The sequence below is a fragment of the Leucopleurus acutus genome (genome assembly GCF_964270905.1).
Source record: "Leucopleurus acutus genome assembly, chromosome: 19".
Classification (NCBI taxonomy): Eukaryota; Metazoa; Chordata; class Mammalia; order Artiodactyla; family Delphinidae; genus Leucopleurus; species Leucopleurus acutus.
The window spans coordinates 33,141,683-33,159,094 of record NC_139161.1 but is presented as its reverse complement, the minus strand read 5'-3'; the positions used below and the strand labels follow the sequence as shown (position 1 = coordinate 33,159,094).

Here is a 17,412-nt window from a genome sequence, read left to right as displayed (position 1 = left end):
AAATGTAGCTACAGTTTATTACTTTGATGCAGCCATAAACTAAAGAAATAAACCATCAACTTCAGATTGGGACACAGAACACAGATTGTGGCCGTACCCATTCATTGATGACTTCTAGCTAATCAGCTAATTGAACGTGAGATGCTAAATTCTTGTTAAGTAGGTAAGAATAAAAAACATCCTATCTTCAGTTATGCTATTTGGAGGTTTAGGCATGCCTACTCTATGACAAAAGTGGAGGCCAATTTTGGGTTTGAAGGTAACTTCTAATCTTCTAGATTTAAGCCCTTTGTTCCACCCTTTCCACCAGAAATCCTCCTTGGCTCTCCTGGAAGTGACTTTCATTAAGATGGTTTTAAAAAGAAGAAAACAATGTTCCAGCAAACTGCAAAGTCTACACCGTGGGGTTGATCCTGTCCACCCCTGATATTTCAAAGAAAGCCTTGGAGAAATACCAAGCTCAGACTTAACAAATACAGGAAAAAACCACATGATCATCTCAACAGATACCAAAAAAGTCATTTGAGGAAATTTAATATGTGATTTCTGATTTTAAAAAAACAACTCTCAGTGCAGTAGGGCTGGAAGGGTTGGAAATGCCTTAGCTTGTCAAACTGTTATCTGCTAGGATTCTATAATAGACCTTAAGGATATGAAGCATTAAAAGATTTTTCATTAAAGTCTGGGACAAGCAGGGATCTCCAGTCTCATCCCTTTTACCTATTGCCTTGCAGAGCCCAGCCAGTGCAGGGAGGTGTTTTTTTTAGGTAGGAATTATAAACATTGAGGCAACAACTATTTCTAGAGGCAGAAAAGATTATTTACCTAGAAAACTCAGAGAAGTTAGAACTATTAGAACTAATAAGGGAGTAAAGTGGCTGGATATAAACCCAGCATTTTAAAAACAGTAGCTTCTTATATGTCAGCAGTAACCAATTAGTAAGTCTAACAAGGGAAATTTACATTAGCAACAATTATGAGAAAACATTGAAGGGATAGATTTAGCAAAAAATGTGAAAGTTTAAAGTGAAGAAAACTGTGAAACTTAAAGATGTAAGAAAAAGAATAAAAACTAAAAATGGGGAGTATACTAAGGTTATATTGAATATTTAAAAGGTATCAGTTGTCCCTAAATTAACCTACGACTTTCATGCAATCTTCATTCAAAAATTCCATTAATAATTTTAAATATAACTTAATATATCCTGAAATTCATCTAGAAGAGTGTAAGAATACTGAATAAAATTTTACGAAAAGAACAATAAAGAGGGAAGAACTTGCCCTATCAAATATCAAACCTTACTTACCATTATTTTAAGACACTTGGAGAATACTGTGTAATGCCCCTTGCATGTACTTTATACAAAAATAAATCTTAGGTGATTCAAAATCCTAAAAGTATAAATTAATTATAGTTGTATTAGAGAAAAGTATAGAGTAATATATGTACACACACGTATGTACACACATGTACATGTATACATACATGTATACGTGCATGCATATAATATAATTTGGGGATAGAGAAGGTATGAAATTAGAAGCCATAAAGGAGAAAATTTTAAGACATTATTACCATATTACAGTGTAAGATCTTGTCAGTAGTGCAAAACTCTATAAGCAAAGTTAGAAAACAAACAGTCTGGGAGAAAATATTTTCTACAAATAAAACAGATGAAAGGATTATATCCATCGTCTATAAAGAGTTCTTTCTATAAAGAATTCTTACAAATGAATAAGCAACAAAATCCATTTAAAGAGAAGCAAAATATATAAAGAGGGTGGTATACAGGAGAAGAAATGGATCCAATGGACATGTGAGATGCTCAGTCTCACTAGTAACAAGGAAATGTAAATTCAACAATAGTGATATTTGTATATATCAGATTGGCAACATTTTAAAAATTAATATTTAATTGTACAGAACTGCACTCTTAGAAATGTTGGTACAACTATAAATAGATAAGATTCAGCAATGCTTTTAGAAATATAAAATATACATGTCTTTTGCATGAATAGTCTCACTTCTAGACATCCCTTCTATAAAAATACTCACATACCTAAAAATCCTTCTATTGGGGAATGATTAAGTAAATTGTTACATATCCAAGCTATGGAATACTACTCACCCTTTAAAAAGAACAGGGTAGTTCTGTTTGTACTAACATGGGAAATTGCATATGGTATACTGGTATATTGAAAAAGTAATTTAAGATCTGTGGGTAGAATAATCCTATTTGGGTTAAATCATTTATATGTAAAAACCAAGGATTGAGAGGTTCACACCAAGCAGTTAAGTGTGGTCTCCTCTGGGAAGAGCAGCAAGGTAGATTGGGGGCAAGGGAGACACATTTCTGCATTTGTTGAAATTTTGCAATGAACATCTTTGGTAATTTAAAAAAATTAATGTAGGGCTTCCCTGGTGGCGCAGTGGTTGAGAGTCCGCCTGAAGATGCAGGGGACACGGGTTCGTGCCCCGGTCCAGGAAGATCCCACATGCCGCAGAGTGGCTGGGCCCGTGAGCCATGGCCTCTGAGCCTGTGCGTCCGGATCCTGTGCTCCACAACGGGAGAGGTCACAACAGTGAGAGGCCCGCGTACCGGAAAAAAAAAAAAAAAATTAATGTAATGATGCATTCTTAACTTGAAAATTCTTATATTAAAAAATTGCAAATCCACAAAAGGTAGGACAAAATAATAAAGATCTTCCTCCCTGTTACTCAGTGATACCGTGGACATTTAGGAATAAAGGGGGAAAAATGAGTCCAGCAGAGTTAATACAGTAGAAAATATAGACAAACAAGATGATGCAAGGGTATCTTGGGAGAAAAGAGACCCGGCTGTGTTTCTCATGTCCTTTGCTGGTTGCTCTGTGATGCTGGGGAAGCTGTTGAAAGCCATTGACTCGTCTGTGGTCCAGTTAGGTTTTCTCTGTGCTGCAGGTAGGGCTGACCTACTTCCATTGGGAGAAAGGGCTCGAGAAAAAGAATGCAGATAAAGCTTCTGCCTAAATGTGAAGTGTTATTGTTAGAATGTTCATGAATGAATGTCAGCGCCCAGCATCTCAGAGGGCCCCCATTAAATGAGGAGTATTCTTTGTAGAAGCAGAACTCTGAAGTAGGCACCACTGTGAGGAGTGGGGTGGGGATAAGATAGAGAAAACATGAAAGACCATGTGGTCTGGTAGAGGAGGGTGTGTGTGTGTGTAAACCTTAACATGTATCAATCAATAAAGGGGATTTAAATACAACATAATTAACAGAATACTGAAGTACTAGGGAAGAACTTGAAGTAACTTTGAGCAATTAGATTTGGGAAATATTAATTAAGACATGCTTCCAGAGGGGAGCAGAGGATGTATCTACCTGTGGGTGTGTGTATGTGATGCGGGGGTGACACCTGGGGCGTGGTGGTTGAACTGAGAGGGCATTGGGTAGCTTTATTGTTAAGTTCAAAGAGAGTTTCTAAAGGGAAAGTAAAATACCCGTTTGACTCAGATATGGTCCATTTTCTAAGGCAATGTCGAGAGGCACAAGATCAAATTTAGCTTGACCCCATCCAGTGCAGAACTCAGCAGCCTCTAGAAGCTGGAGCTGAACTGAGTGTGGCTAATGAGAAATCTCCATCCTCTGCCAATGCCTTGGGACCCATCTCTTCCTCTTTGGCAAGCAGGATACAAAGAGAGCTCAAAGAAGAGTGGGGACCAAAAGGTCCCCAGAACATTCATTCTGCAAGCTCCCCACCAGGCCTTTCCGGAAAACAGACGAGCCTGGTTTCACAGGTTAGCCAGAAAGCAAGTCGATGGCTTTGCCCTTCAACCCGGGGTAGTTTCTAATGGCACCTACAGGATACTCCGCATGGCGTCCAGCCTTCAGCAGTGAGGGAGAAGAGGACGTGTGCTAAGCCGAGCTGAGCTGTATCCTCTCATTTATTCTCTGGGGGTGAAAGGGGTGATTGTAAAATTCAAATGGAACTAGAAGTTGAGGTTCAGAGCTCCCCACATAAATGCTGCAGTCTGTTATTCCGAAATGCAGTCCACCCTCTTTCGAGGACCTTTGTGCGTTTCAGTGGTTTGGTTTGCAGAACCGTCAAGTGGAAGTTAGATCTTCTCCGTTGCATCTTTTCCGTTTTGCTCAGTATTCCTTGAATGCACACATGGGTTAGCACCACAGCCTGGTAGCTCATCTCCTGTCTCCAGTCCTGCCCCCTTCAGTTCACTCCTCACACTTCTTTCCACACTTCAGCTCTACTTCTCACTTCAGTGCTCAGAACCCCTCAGTGACATTCAAGGCCTTTTATAACATCCCTACTGCCCACCTTCCTTGACCACGTCTCTTGCATTTATGCCTCTCTCCTTTCCATCTTGTGTTCTGATACAGCTACCCAAGACTACTTGTGGTTCCTCAAAAATGCAACCCTCTGTCTTGTATCTGTCCCTGGATTACTGTTTTTGCTAATTACTGTGTGTCTCAAGACACCGCTATACCAAGCATCTTCTCTAGGAGTGTTCCCTAACCTGCTTCAGGTTATGTCCTTTCCCCCCACACTCTGGAAGCACGTGTGGTTTCCTTTCATCCCTTCACTATATCTCACTGGCTAGTTTTGGTCTGATTCCCTGACTCACCTGGAAAACACCTTAAAGGTAAAAAAGAGTACCTGACACATAGTTGGTGCTTCATGAATATGTTGTAGGACGGAATGAATGCATGTATTTGTAAATTTAGTTTGTGAATATGTGTATGTGGGTCCTTGTTTTCCCTGATCTGACATGAGTAAAGCCATTCAGCCTGCTGTGCCTCAGGAACGATGTTAGAGTCACATTTAAGTAAGTTTAAGACTCTTGCCCTCATCCTCATACTTGAGCATCATCAAGTAGCTGTCTCCTGGGCCTCCATAGAGTGTGCATGAATTAAAACTCCTGTGTTGTTCCAGGCCAGCTGTTGCCAGCCAACCGCAATACTCCGAGCCCCATTGACCCTGACACCATCCAGGTCCCGGTGGGCTATGAGCCAGACCCGGCTGACCTTGCCCTCTCCAGCATCCCTGGGCAGGAAATGTTTGACCCTCGCAAACGCAAGTTCTCTGAGGAAGAACTGAAGCCACAGCCCATGATTAAGAAAGCTCGCAAAGTCTTCATCCCAGATGATCTGAAGGTAAATTGGAACTGGTAATTAGGCTGTGGGCAAGTGGAGAGTGGGATCAAGAGGCAGATTAAAAGGGTGACCCCAGGAAAATCACACAAGCTAGTAAACAAAGACTTGTGATTTCTGATCCCATTTCTTGGCATGTGACGAGGCAAGTTGCTTCCTCTCTGGGTGTCTTCTGAACTATGCCTTCCATATCTTGATAATGCATAGATATAAGGAAAAGCAATAAAATGGAGTGCTTTGCAGCCCATGAAGGAAGCAAGCCCACTACTATCTGCAAGGAAACCTATGAAAGCCTAATAAAATCAAACCAGGATCTTTCAAGGTTGAAAAGAGAAAAAAAAAATTATTGGGGAAGGGCATCTGGACCTCATAGTCTCCAAGGGTTCCCTTTCCTTTGGGAATTTCACACTAATTAACTGCTTCCATTTCTCTGTAGGCCTCAGGGAGTAACAGCCAGAGACAGGACCTCTCTCCACATTGCCAGCCTTGGATGCTAGGGTGGGGCTTTTAAGGAAGCTGGTGGGTTTCCTGACACTATTTATAAGTAATATTCACTCTGTGTCTCAAGTAAAGATCACTTGAGTATCTCAACAAAAGGTTAATTTGGGGTTGGTTTTTCTCTACTGTGTTGAAGGCACACATTATTTATAAAGGAAAATAGCCTTACCTTAGGAAATCAGATACAACTTAAAATTAATCTGACACATTTAATGATACCTTAGGAAGAGAATTCTTTCTAAACTTACGCCATGCCTACCAATACCAAAATAGAACCATTTTTAATTACCCATTGCTTAGAATTTTTTGTGTTTATGTTGCTTTCCAATCATATGGACAATAGAGATATGATTGTATACATTCAAGGCATTGGAAGCAGACATAATTTTCTAACTGCTGACCACCATTTCTCAAACCTAAATACGGTTCACATGAAGAGACACTCCTGTTGGGAAAATGGGAGTTTGGGACATTGTCCTGGAACTGATTTAGACCATTTACTTCTGCTTTTCACATATACAAAGAGCACTGGAGGAAAATGTACCCGGCAGATTTAAGTCACTGCTGTCATCCAATACCTCAGATTACCTTCAGTGATGCAGAATCATAAAATGTCCGGGTTTTGGGACTTCCCTGGTGGTGCAGTGGTTAAGAATCCACCAGCCAATGCAGAGGACATGGGTTCGAGCCCTGGTCCGGGAAGATCCTACATGCCGCGGAGCAACTGTGCCTGTGCACCACAACTACTGAGCCTGCACTCTGGAGCCCGCGAGCCACAACTACTGAGCCCGTGTGCCACAACTACTGAAGCCCACATGTCTAGAGCCCATGCTCCACAACAAGAGAAGCCACCACAAGGAGAAGCCCTCTCACCACAACGAAGAGTAGTAGCCCCCGCTCGCTGCAACTAGAGAAAGCCCGCACGCAGCAACAAAGATATAATGTAGCCAAAAATAAATAAATAAATACATTTATTAAAAAATAAAATGTCGGGTTTTAAAAGGGACCTCAGAGATTCACTGGACCAAAGTGATCATTTTACCACTGAGGAAATGGAGACACAGAAAGGTAGAGGTGAGCACTGCTAGTTAGTGTAAGGCCCAGCTTCGTCCCCAAGTCGGCTAGCTTCCAGAAAGGTCACTGAAGCACGTTGGCCCTGACGGGAGCTACATCGGGAGCCTTTGGGTGACAAACCAATAGCTGTCACCCTGAGAATCAAAAGAGGAAAGTGCATAGTAAAAACACCAGAAAATTGAAGCTAGTCAGGGAATCGATGGTTAGACTAAGATGGGGTAAGAAAGGGGCCCCATGGGATTAGGTCCTGGGTGATTAGGCATCTTCTTTCAGCTCATGCTTTTCCTTGTCTTGTGTTCTTAGCCATACAATTCTGTGTGCATTTTGGAACTTGCCTCTTAAACTAAACAGGGGAGCCCATTCAGTAGGGATTTCCTCTTGAATGGAGGCAAGTTTGAAGGGATGCTGCTGAGTAGTAGATACAACTTCCAGCCAGACCTGCACATGGTCTCCAAATTGACAAATTTAAAGCAAAGAGCAAGCTTACTTAATTACCCTGGTAACCTCAGCAACAAAGAGGCCACGTGAAAAACGTCTGTGCTGGAATTATGCATGTCACTGCCACTGTGGCTGGGCCTGGCCTTCTCATGTGCCAGTGAGGGGAGCAGGCAGGAACACTGTCCTGCCAGGTGTCCCTGGATTCCTTCAGTTGTGAGTAAAGTCTCAGGCCCCAGAGCATGAGCAGTGGTGAAGCAAGAAGCAGAGCTGTAAGATGTTTCTCGTGTGGCAGGAGGACTGAGCTGGGTGGGGCAGGTGACCTCCAGCCCTGGATGAGCAGACCGAGTGAGTGAAGTGGCCCTCCCTGCCACTGCCTGCACTCTCTCTCTGGAGCCATTCATTTAGGTTAGCGGGCAGCCCCAGGAGGATGAAGGGGTGGCATACTGATTCCTAGCTGAGAGTCAGTTTAATCGCCTTGGTGTCTTTCAAACACCCATTCATTCACTTGATAAATATTTTTCAAATGCTAGTGTCTGCCAGGTCCGATGTCAGGGCCTGGGGATTCCAAGGTGAGCCACTACTGACATTGTTCCTGCCCCCAAATGAGAAAAAGGGAGTGTTGACATGTCAGGGGGGGCCTGCTGGGCAGAGGTGTCATCAAACACCAGACCCTCAAGAAGATGGGACTGGACTGAGGAGTTCTTTGCCAGGTAGGGGTATCTCCGTAGCCAGATGGCATCTGCCCCTGGGAGATAGAGGGAAAGGGTACAGGTGATGTATCAGCCCCACTCAGTATCCCGCTCTCCCCGCCCCCCATTTCTGTGCTGACAAAGGTGGGAAAGCTGGTTTTTCTTGTCTGGGACAGTCCTCCTATCATGCCTGCCTTCTGCAGCCTCTGCTCCAGTCCTATTCCCAGCTCCCCTCCCACCTGAGATGGTCCTTATTCCACACCTTGCCCAGCTCATCTGCACATGTGGACAGGTGAGGCTGGGAAATGAAAGCACCTTAGAAGTGAGAAGAGCTCAGAAACTGGTTGCTACACTGAGGTCAGCTGGTGACTCCCCTGGTCCTTAAGACCTGGTCACAAACCAAGTCCATGGCCTACGGTGGTACCGCTTCCCCATCCTCCTGCGTGCCGCACACAGCTTCTCCTTGTTCTCATGTAACCCTTCTCTCCCCGGCCCCTGTGTGCAGGTTCTGATACATCCTAAGCCAACCCCTCTTTCCAATCATCTTGGAAACTACACTCCTGGGAACACTAATGAGTATGGTAGATTCACTGATTGACCAAGGGGGTGGAATTGGGGCTTCCAAAGTAACGCAGACAACGTCCATCAGAGCTGGAGCTTTCACTGTTGTTAATGTGCCTTAGGCTGTCTCACCCCTGTGGAGTCTTGTGCTCTCTTAGCTCCTCCCAGCTTCTCTGGGCCAGCGCCCTAGTCTCTCACCCCTTCCTCCCGCCTCTGCACCCTTTCTGAAGGAAAGCAACAAATCCTGCCCCAAGCTTAATTATCCAGGTATTTTCCAAAAGACAGCCTCCTCTCTAAGAAGAATTCTGGTACTAGATATTATGAAGATCACCTTTTTCACTTTGTTACACATTATTATGAAATGTATAGCAAGCTGGGAGTGGTTTATAAATAAGAGAACAGTACTAGCCTGTGAAGGGCAGATAGAAGGTGCTTGCATATGCTTTCTGTCTCACACTTCCTGTCTTTGTGCTGGGCAAGTGTTGGCTCAGGATAAATGGCAGGGATGGCACAGACCACTGACTTTGGACTTTGCTCGCAGCCTTGGCCTCAAACCATGTGACCTCCTCCAGTGCCAAATGCCTCTTGGAATCCTGGGGGAGGGGAAGAACTGGCTCACTCACTTATTCTGGGTGGCACATAACTGCAGGTATTAGCTTTGCTAGGATTGAGGAATTTACTGTTGCAAGTTGTTGAAAAAAGGGGGTTGCAAAACCCACCAGGTGGCACCATAAATGGAAGAAGACTTACATTTCTTAGTCCTCCTAGGAAGGTTTTCCCTTTTTTGGCAGTGATGGGGGGGGGGGGGGAAGGAGGGATTGCTTTCATGTTGACCACAGTTAAACATCACTTAGGCTAAGACAGCCTAGAAAACAGTTAAACAGGAAATTCGAGTAAATTATTTAAATGTTAGCCACCAAAATGAGTATATTGATCAGTGGCAGGTGGAACTTTTTTTATTTGTTTTTAATTGCCAAAGTATACATGCCCATTATAGAATATTCTAGTAGTTCAGAAGGATATAAAATAAAAGGTGAAAGATCCTACCGCTCTCCTTGGCTCCCTCCTTCAATCCCCTTTCCAAAGCCACCACTTTTAATAGCTGCGTATAAATCTTCTGGGCCTCTTTCTATGAATATATACTATTATAATTTTTAAACCAAAGTGGGATGAGGAACCTGTTGATCTGCAAATTGCCACTGTTTCTACCCACATAGTGATATGTCGCTAGCATCTTTCTGGTTCAGCTGGATCATTATTTTTAACAGTTGTGTGAATCTATCATGATGTAGTTATTAAAGCTCCTGATAATTAGGGGGGTTTGCCCATTATTTTCTATTACAAACAATGTTGCAGTAAAAATTTTGTGCCCGTGTGTGCGCACGTGCGTGAGGACTGCGCTAGGGTGCAAGCCCAGAGGCACGGTGCAGATACTGCCAGGTCGCCTTTCAACAATACTGTGTCAACTTATTCAGGAAAGCACGCTCCCAGGGAAGAAAAGGGTTTAACATTTCCAGCAAAGAGAGGGAAGGAGTTCGGCTTGTCCTTCAGGGAGTGCGGGAGGCTAGGCTTTGCTTGGGGACGTGCGCTCTGTTGGGCGGGAGAGGCGGCCCGGCGAAGGGCGGGTGCCCTCGGCTCGCAGAGCCGGAGCCGGAGCCGGGGACGGGAAGCCCGGTGGGGATGCGGGACGCGGGCCGAGGTCTAACCGCGTCGGTGTGTGTTTCCCCCGCCCCGAGCAGGACGACAAGTACTGGGCGCGGCGCCGGAAGAACAACATGGCGGCCAAGCGCTCGCGTGATGCGCGGCGCCTCAAGGAGAACCAGATCGCCATCCGCGCGTCCTTCCTGGAGAAGGAGAACTCGGCGCTGCGCCAGGAGGTGGCCGACCTGCGCAAGGAGCTGGGCAAGTGCAAGAACATCCTGGCCAAGTACGAGGCCCGGCACGGGCCCCTGTAGGCCGGCGTCCGCGGGCGGCCTCAGGCCCCGGACAGGGGTCTCCTGGTTGATTGCACCGCACCTACCGACCTTCCTGACATCAGCACTTTACCAGATGCATCAACAGGACGGACTCACATTTTGGCGTGGGTGTGTGTATGTGCTTGTGCTCATGTGTGGTCAACGGGTGTGTGTGTGTGTGTGTGTGTGTATGTGTGTGTGCGCGCACGCGTGCGCGCGTCCCTTTGCACTTGCCATTTTGATAGCCCTCCATCGTCTTTTAGTTCCATAATGAAAGGTGCCATGTTTTTACTGGACTGCGGAGACCTCTCGTGGGTTTCCTGACCCCCTTCCCCCTCCACTCCTGTCCTTTCCGCGTGGCTTCATGTTGGCACTTACCTACTCTTCCAGGACCCTCTGGTTGGGTTCACTAAGAAGGGCCCTGGTGAAATAGTAGATCTTGGTTTTCAAGACCACAGGCTCTTGTTTCTGTTTAATCTGTAAGTTACCATGCTAATAAGGTGCACAGAATAATTTAGCACTACACTGCAGCTCCATTCAGTTACAGGTTGCTTCCCTCCTATCTTCAGTTTTGGTGATAATCGTCTTCAAATTTAAAGTGCTGTTTAGATTTATTAGATCCCATATTTACTTACTGCTGTCTACTAAGTTTCCTTTTAACTCTACCAACCCCGGCAAGTAAGAGTACTATTATAGAACACAGAGTGTGTTTTTGCACTGTCTGTACCTAAAGCAATAATCCTATTGTACGCTAGAGCATGCTGCCTGAGTATTACTAGTGGACGTAGGATATTTTCCCTACCTAAGAATTTCACTGTCTTTTAAAAAACAAAAATTACAGTAATGCATTTGAGCATGACCAGAACATCCCCAGGACAGAGAAGCAGAGGGAAATGCCAGGTCTAAGAACGAGGGGTTAACTTATCAGTATACAGCCAAAAAAATGCATCTTGGAACAGTTTTTGACATTGATGTGTTTGCTTTTGTTTTCTCCTCTTTCCCATACCCTTAGCCCCCAGTTTTCTAGTTAACTTTTTCCACATCCCTCTTGATATTCAATACAATTCAATTAAGATTCAGTTTTCCCCATTTTTTGTAATATATATGTTTTTGTGAATTATACCTTGTCGTTTTTAAAGATCAGTCAGTTAAGTTAATAAGTTGATGTTTTGTAAAACCCTTTTTCCTAGTGGTGTCATTTTTGAATGCTTCATAAATTAATGATTTTGGAGCTTATGTTTCTTATTCTCTGTTTGCTTTTGAACGTATGTGCTCTTATAAAATGGACTTCTGAAAAATGAATGTAAAAGACACTGGTGTATCTCAGAAGGGGATGGTGTTGTCACAAACTGTGGTTAATCCAATCAATTTAAATGTTTACTGTAGACCAAAAGGAGAGATTATTAAATTGTTTAATGTTTATACAGAGTAATTATAGGAAGTTCTTTTTGTACAGTATTTTTCAGATATAAATACTGACGATGTATTTTGGAAGACATATATTATATATAGCAAAGAGAAAAGGAAAACTATTCCATGTTTTAAAATTATATAGCAAAGATATATATTCATCAATGTTGTACAGAGAAGCAGTGCTTGGGTGTTTTTGAAGTCTTTAATATTTTAAGCCTATCACTGACACATCAGCATGTTTTCTGCTTTAAATTAAAATTTTACAACAGTATCGAAGCTTGCTGTGACAAATTCTGCTCTAAAACATCAAAGGAGCTTTCTTATTTCCTATTAGGTCTCAGAAAGAAGTCAGTTAACATCACCCAAAAGCACAAAATGGATGTTAGTCAAATATTTATTGGATGATACAGTGTTTTTTAGGCAAAGCATCTGCCACAAAAATGTTCACTTCAAAATTATGAGTTCCTGGAATGGAACATCACTGCAAGCATCCCAGACAATTCTGTTCTCCTCTGTGAGCACGTGCATCTTACGCAGTATAAGGTTAATATTGGTGCTATGTGTATGGTTTATAATTTGATAGATGTTTTGACTTTAAAGACGATTGTTCTTTTGTTTCACTAACTTGTGTCGAGAGATTCTGCTGTTGTTGCAAAGAAACATTTTCCGCAAGATTAAAATACCCTTTAATCAGTGGGATTTTCTAGTTTCCTGTGTCCAGAGTATGTAATTCTTTAGTGACCTGGTGGTCTCCTTGTCAATCCATCAGCAATGCTTCTCTCATAGTGTCATAGTCTTGGAAAATCTGAATAGTAAAATATTCCTGCTAGGTATCTATTTTGTCCCAAGCTACAGATTATGGTGGGAGATGGGAGAGTATTGGAATTGAAATACATTGTTCAGGTAAATAACCAATAAAATAAACAAGACCTTTGGCAAACTTAAGCAGAACTGAATAAGTGTTATTCAGAGAAACAAGTGGACATGGAGTTGGCCTTTTTATAGGTAAAGAGACTAATTGCAGCAGAATTGTTAAATCGTCACTAAAACAGAAACAAATGACATCTTTAAGTGGAGAAGTGTTGAAGGATTGTCCTGAAGACCATCTAAATTCATTGACGTTTAAAATGGTAGCTGAGAAAACTGTATTTGAGTACTGGTCTTTCTGAAATTAGGTTGTTTGTATCAAATGAGCATCATAAATGTTTTCTGCAGAAGAAATAAGATCATAATAAAACATTCTTTGGCGTGCCAAGGGAGGTTTCAGAAACCTACCTCGTCTTAAAAATTTAAAAACTTTGGAGTCTGTATAGGTGCCTTATATGTAGGTTATTGTCACCACACACATGAGCACTCAACCCCTGGACTCACTGCCTTCTGTCCAGGGCAGTCAACTAGTAAATAAAGCAGTTCTGCTAAATGGTATGGGAAGCCCAGCCCAATTTGGAATGACTTGGAACATCCAGGGTCAAATGAGTTCTGCAGACTGAAGCTATTAAGAGTCCTGTTGTAATTTTTCACCTTTTCATCTTAAGCATCTTTCAGAGATTAATTACTTGGCCATTAAAAATGAATCCAAATCATATTATGCCAACATCATTTAGACATGATTTGGAATGAGCGGCCTAGAACTTCCTGACAAGGTCACATCATCATTTCTTTTGACTAGACTTGCGAAGAAAGGCAAAAATTGGTCAGCCTATCCTTCTGCTTGTGCCGCCTTGAGGACATAGGTAGGGAATGGGAGGGAGGTCAGTGATCACTTCCTCCCCTTGAGAAAGTGGCCACTTTTGACCATTCAAAACCCACAGTGAGCAGGATAGTGACAGGCCTTTCATCTTCAAATACAACAGACCACTGTGAAACCATCCTTTGAAGCAGAAGGACCATTCGTTTGAGGAGCGTGCAGACGGAATTCTGGCATTGGGTGGGGAGGAAGCTGTATGAGAAAGCCCAGAGGTTCCTTCCAACTCACCAGTTTTGTGAGGGAATTCACAATAATTCTGAATGTACATTTGAAAGGTCTTGAGTCTGTTTTCAGAAGAGTCAAGAAGAATTTTAAGTAGAGTCCTTCCCACCTCCCACCCCCACCCCAAAGTAAAACAAAGGTCATTCTGTAAAACGCAAGGAGTTTATCTACTTTTCCCCTAATGTTCCTTTTAGGAAAACTCAAACTTGATCAGCATTAATCAGACCAATCCCAGAAGGTGGTAGACACCTGCTTTCAGTCCGCCAGCTTCCTGCTGAGGGCTTCTAGGCCCCCACTGGGAAGGCCAAGATCTCCTCTACGTTTTCTCTACAATTAACAGTGTCATTCTTAAATGAGCAAAACCATGTCTTCAATCTTGATGCATTGGATTTGGCAACTAAAGTCAGTACATTTTGCAAAGGGCCAAGTGTATGTAGAGGAATGTGTGTGTGTGTGTGTGTGTGTGTGTGTGTGTGTGTGTGTGTGTGTGAATAGTTAAGGCATAAAATCTTTCATTTTGGAGCACCTTACCGAACATAACAATAATCACTGTTATCCTTTTGGCAACACCACAAAGACTGCATCTGTTAAACAGGTACAAGTTCACTTGAGGTCAGTGTAATTGTACACCATGGTATTGGTGGTGTTTATTGCTGATAAGTCCAAACCTTTATCTGTCTGTTATTCTTAATGTTTAATAAACTTTGGATTGTTTCCTGTCTTTCCTTTATTTTTGTTGACAGTCTGCTGGAAATTAGATTCTGTTCCCAATTCTATCATAAACAAGCCATTGACAGAGATTAATTACATAGATGATAAAGTAATAATACTATATAGTTAGTGAAATATCAACATTTATTGAGTACTTACATGCCAGGCACTATGCTAAACACTTGCATGGAATATTTTATTTAATCCCATGTCAACCCTATGAGGTAGGGACAATTGTCATCTCCATTTACAGAAGAAAGATAGAAGGTTCGGGAGCTTAAGTAGCTGGTAGAAGTGACAGAAAAGAGTTCTGATCCATCAAATGGGTGTCATTTAGAGTGGTGGTTCCCAAAAACCAGTCCAAAGACTGTTTTCTTGTTGGATGTACAAGAATCACCTGGGACCATATTACAAGACTGCAGATCCAGTGATGCTGAATCAGTACATCTGGGATGGGGCCTGGAAATCTGAATCTCTTAAAGGTTCACAGCTAACTCCCATGTGTGGCCAAGTAATTAGAGCCAAGGATTTACAGACTTGACCTTAATTTGAGTTCATGACCTTGGGGGATCCATGTAGAAGCTTCAAAACTTCCATAATTACCTGAAACTGTATGCAACTTTTTGTGTATAAACATGTATTTTTCTGTAGAGGAGATCCATAGCTTCCCCACCCTCCAAAGGAATCTGTGATGCAAGATGGAATAAAACCCCCTGATTAACAGGAAGGCTGATGTAGAATGGTGGTTCCCAGCCCAGGCAGCCCATTAGAATCACCTGGGGAGCTCAAAACACTGGCGCTCATGTGCCACGGTCCAGGCCAAGGAGCTCAGCATCTGTGGCAGGAGAGAAGGGAGCTCTGGTGAGGAGTTAGTTCAGTGGTTCAGATCTGTCACTTAGCGAGTGTGTGACCTTGAACAGCTACTAAGCACTTTTAAACCTAAATCTCCCATCTGTGAGAAGGTCAGCTCTACACCCCTGAGGGTTTTGGGGAGAACTAATGACATAAATGCATAGTCTCTGGTACCTCATCGGCCCTCAATAAATAACTGCCACAGGGACCTGAGGATAGAATGTGTACCTGCTGCACTTTTTCCAGTTCAATATTTCAGACCATTTGTTCCTCCAAAGAAGTCAGAAAACAGTTCTGTGAAGAAGAAGGGGTAGGTGGCTGGTGGCGAGAGAACAGGTGATGCCCCGGCATGGGTGTGGTTCATACTCTGACATCCCTAGTAGATCAGAGCTTTGACCACAGGTTGGGGGACGTCCATCCAGGTGGCACCTTCCAATTTAAGCAGCTACAAGTCAGGGGTCAGCTCTATTTCACCATTAAACAACTTTCTCCTTTCTCAGAGGAATAGGTACAATGACCTTAGCAAGATTCTCTTTGAGTAACTGATTTTATATTTTTGCATCTTCAAACCTGTTAGAGGAAATTACTGCTTCTCCATGCCTGGAGAGACTTGTGACTTTAGGGTGGCAGGAACTGATGTGAAGCCCAGCTGTGTAGATGCCCAGTCACTCATGAGACCTCAGTCCCCAGGGCCCATCACATGCTGCCCTTGGGATGGCTTTTCCATTCCCATTTAAACATAACAAACCTTCAAATGCAAAGCCCTTCTCTTCAAAGCACAGGAATTCCATTCCCTCTTTGAAAATCACTGGCTTAGAAGTCTCTTTGGGCATCTTTAGCAAGGATCTGGGTGGGAATTGTGGCAGTCTTGCCTTTGTGGTCGGGAGATGGCTTCTTGGTAATAAATGTAAATGACCCTATTGGAGGAGAAAGGCCCAGGTAAAGAAGGTGGTGAGCGTTCTCTGCCTCTCTGGGCTTTGAGTCAGTGAAGACTTGCATCCAAAGGCCCCTCTCTGACTTCTCTTCATCCTGCAAAGCCTGGCACGTTAGGAAAAGCTGACAGTTACTGAACCCTGTACTAAACTAAAAGCTGACAGGTACTAAACCGTGTACCTGCCACATCTCACTTCCTTCTCATGCTATGAAATTGCTACTAATATTTTTCCTGTTTTAAAGAAACAGGCTCATGGAAATGAAGTAAGCAGAATTTAAGCCCAGGCAGGAAGCCTGATTCCAGAGTTTGTGTTCTGTGCTACTGTACTCCATGGCTTAAACTACGGGCTCAACAAAGGCAAAAGGCAATCACTGTAATTAGGAGGGTGAGCCCAGAGCAGGCAAACCTGGGTTTGAATCCCGTCTCTATTATTTACTGTGTGACCATAGAAAATTCAGCAAATTGCCCTGAGTTTTACCTGCAAAATGGACAAACTACAACTCTCCTTATATGGTTGTTAATTGGATTCAGTGAGAACATGCATTGAAAACACTTGGATCAATGTGCAGAGTATAACAGGAATTCAACAAATATTTGCTTTTTGTAATAATCATAGCAATTATTAATAAATGTTGCTTGATTTGATTTCACTGGTGATGTGTTACAATAGAGTCAGACTATATATTGTGTATTTTAGTAGGTGCGTTTTTTGTTTTTTTTTTTGCGGTACGCTGGCCTCTCACTGCTGTGGCCTCTCCCATTGCGGAGCACAGGCTCCGGACGCGCAGGCTCAGCGGCCATGGCTCACGGGCCCAGCCGCTCCGCGGCATGTGGGCTCCTCCCGGACCGGGGCACGAACTCGTGTCCCTGCATCGGCAGGCGGACTCTCAACCACTGCGCCACCAGGGAAGCCCTAGTGCGTGCACTTTTATTCTGCAAATACTTGATTCAAGAGCCTCTTCTACATTTTGGTGACATCCCTGTTTTATGGATGAGTAAACAGCGGAGAGAGTGTGGTCACTTTATGAGCGAAGTTGTGTTTCTGAGATTGATTTTATAAACATAAAATTCATGAAGCATCACCAATTTTAAGCCAACTCTGTTGCCTCTGATATTGTTGGGATCTTGGAGACCTTTACTTTAACGAATGTACTGAATGGTACTGAAAG

At 43.1% G+C, this 17,412-nt stretch overlaps 1 protein-coding gene across 3 annotated transcripts in view; it reads left to right on the top strand.

The window, feature by feature from the left end:
* The window catches only part of HLF (HLF transcription factor, PAR bZIP family member), a 54,377-nt gene extending 39,957 nt beyond the window's left edge, over positions 1-14,420 (top strand). The window contains exons 3-4 of one of the 3 annotated variants that reach the window (XM_082861769.1): positions 4,932-5,152; positions 10,149-14,420. In XM_082861769.1, coding sequence (XP_082717895.1) covers positions 4,932-5,152; positions 10,149-10,364 — 437 coding nt within the window. In that variant the 3' untranslated portion in view covers positions 10,365-14,420. Of the gene's footprint in view, positions 1-4,931; positions 5,153-5,585; positions 6,261-10,145 lie in introns of those variants that run through there. The other 2 variants (XM_082861768.1, XM_082861770.1) reach the window with 2 other exon arrangements.
* Positions 14,421-17,412: the final 2,992 nt, after the last annotated feature.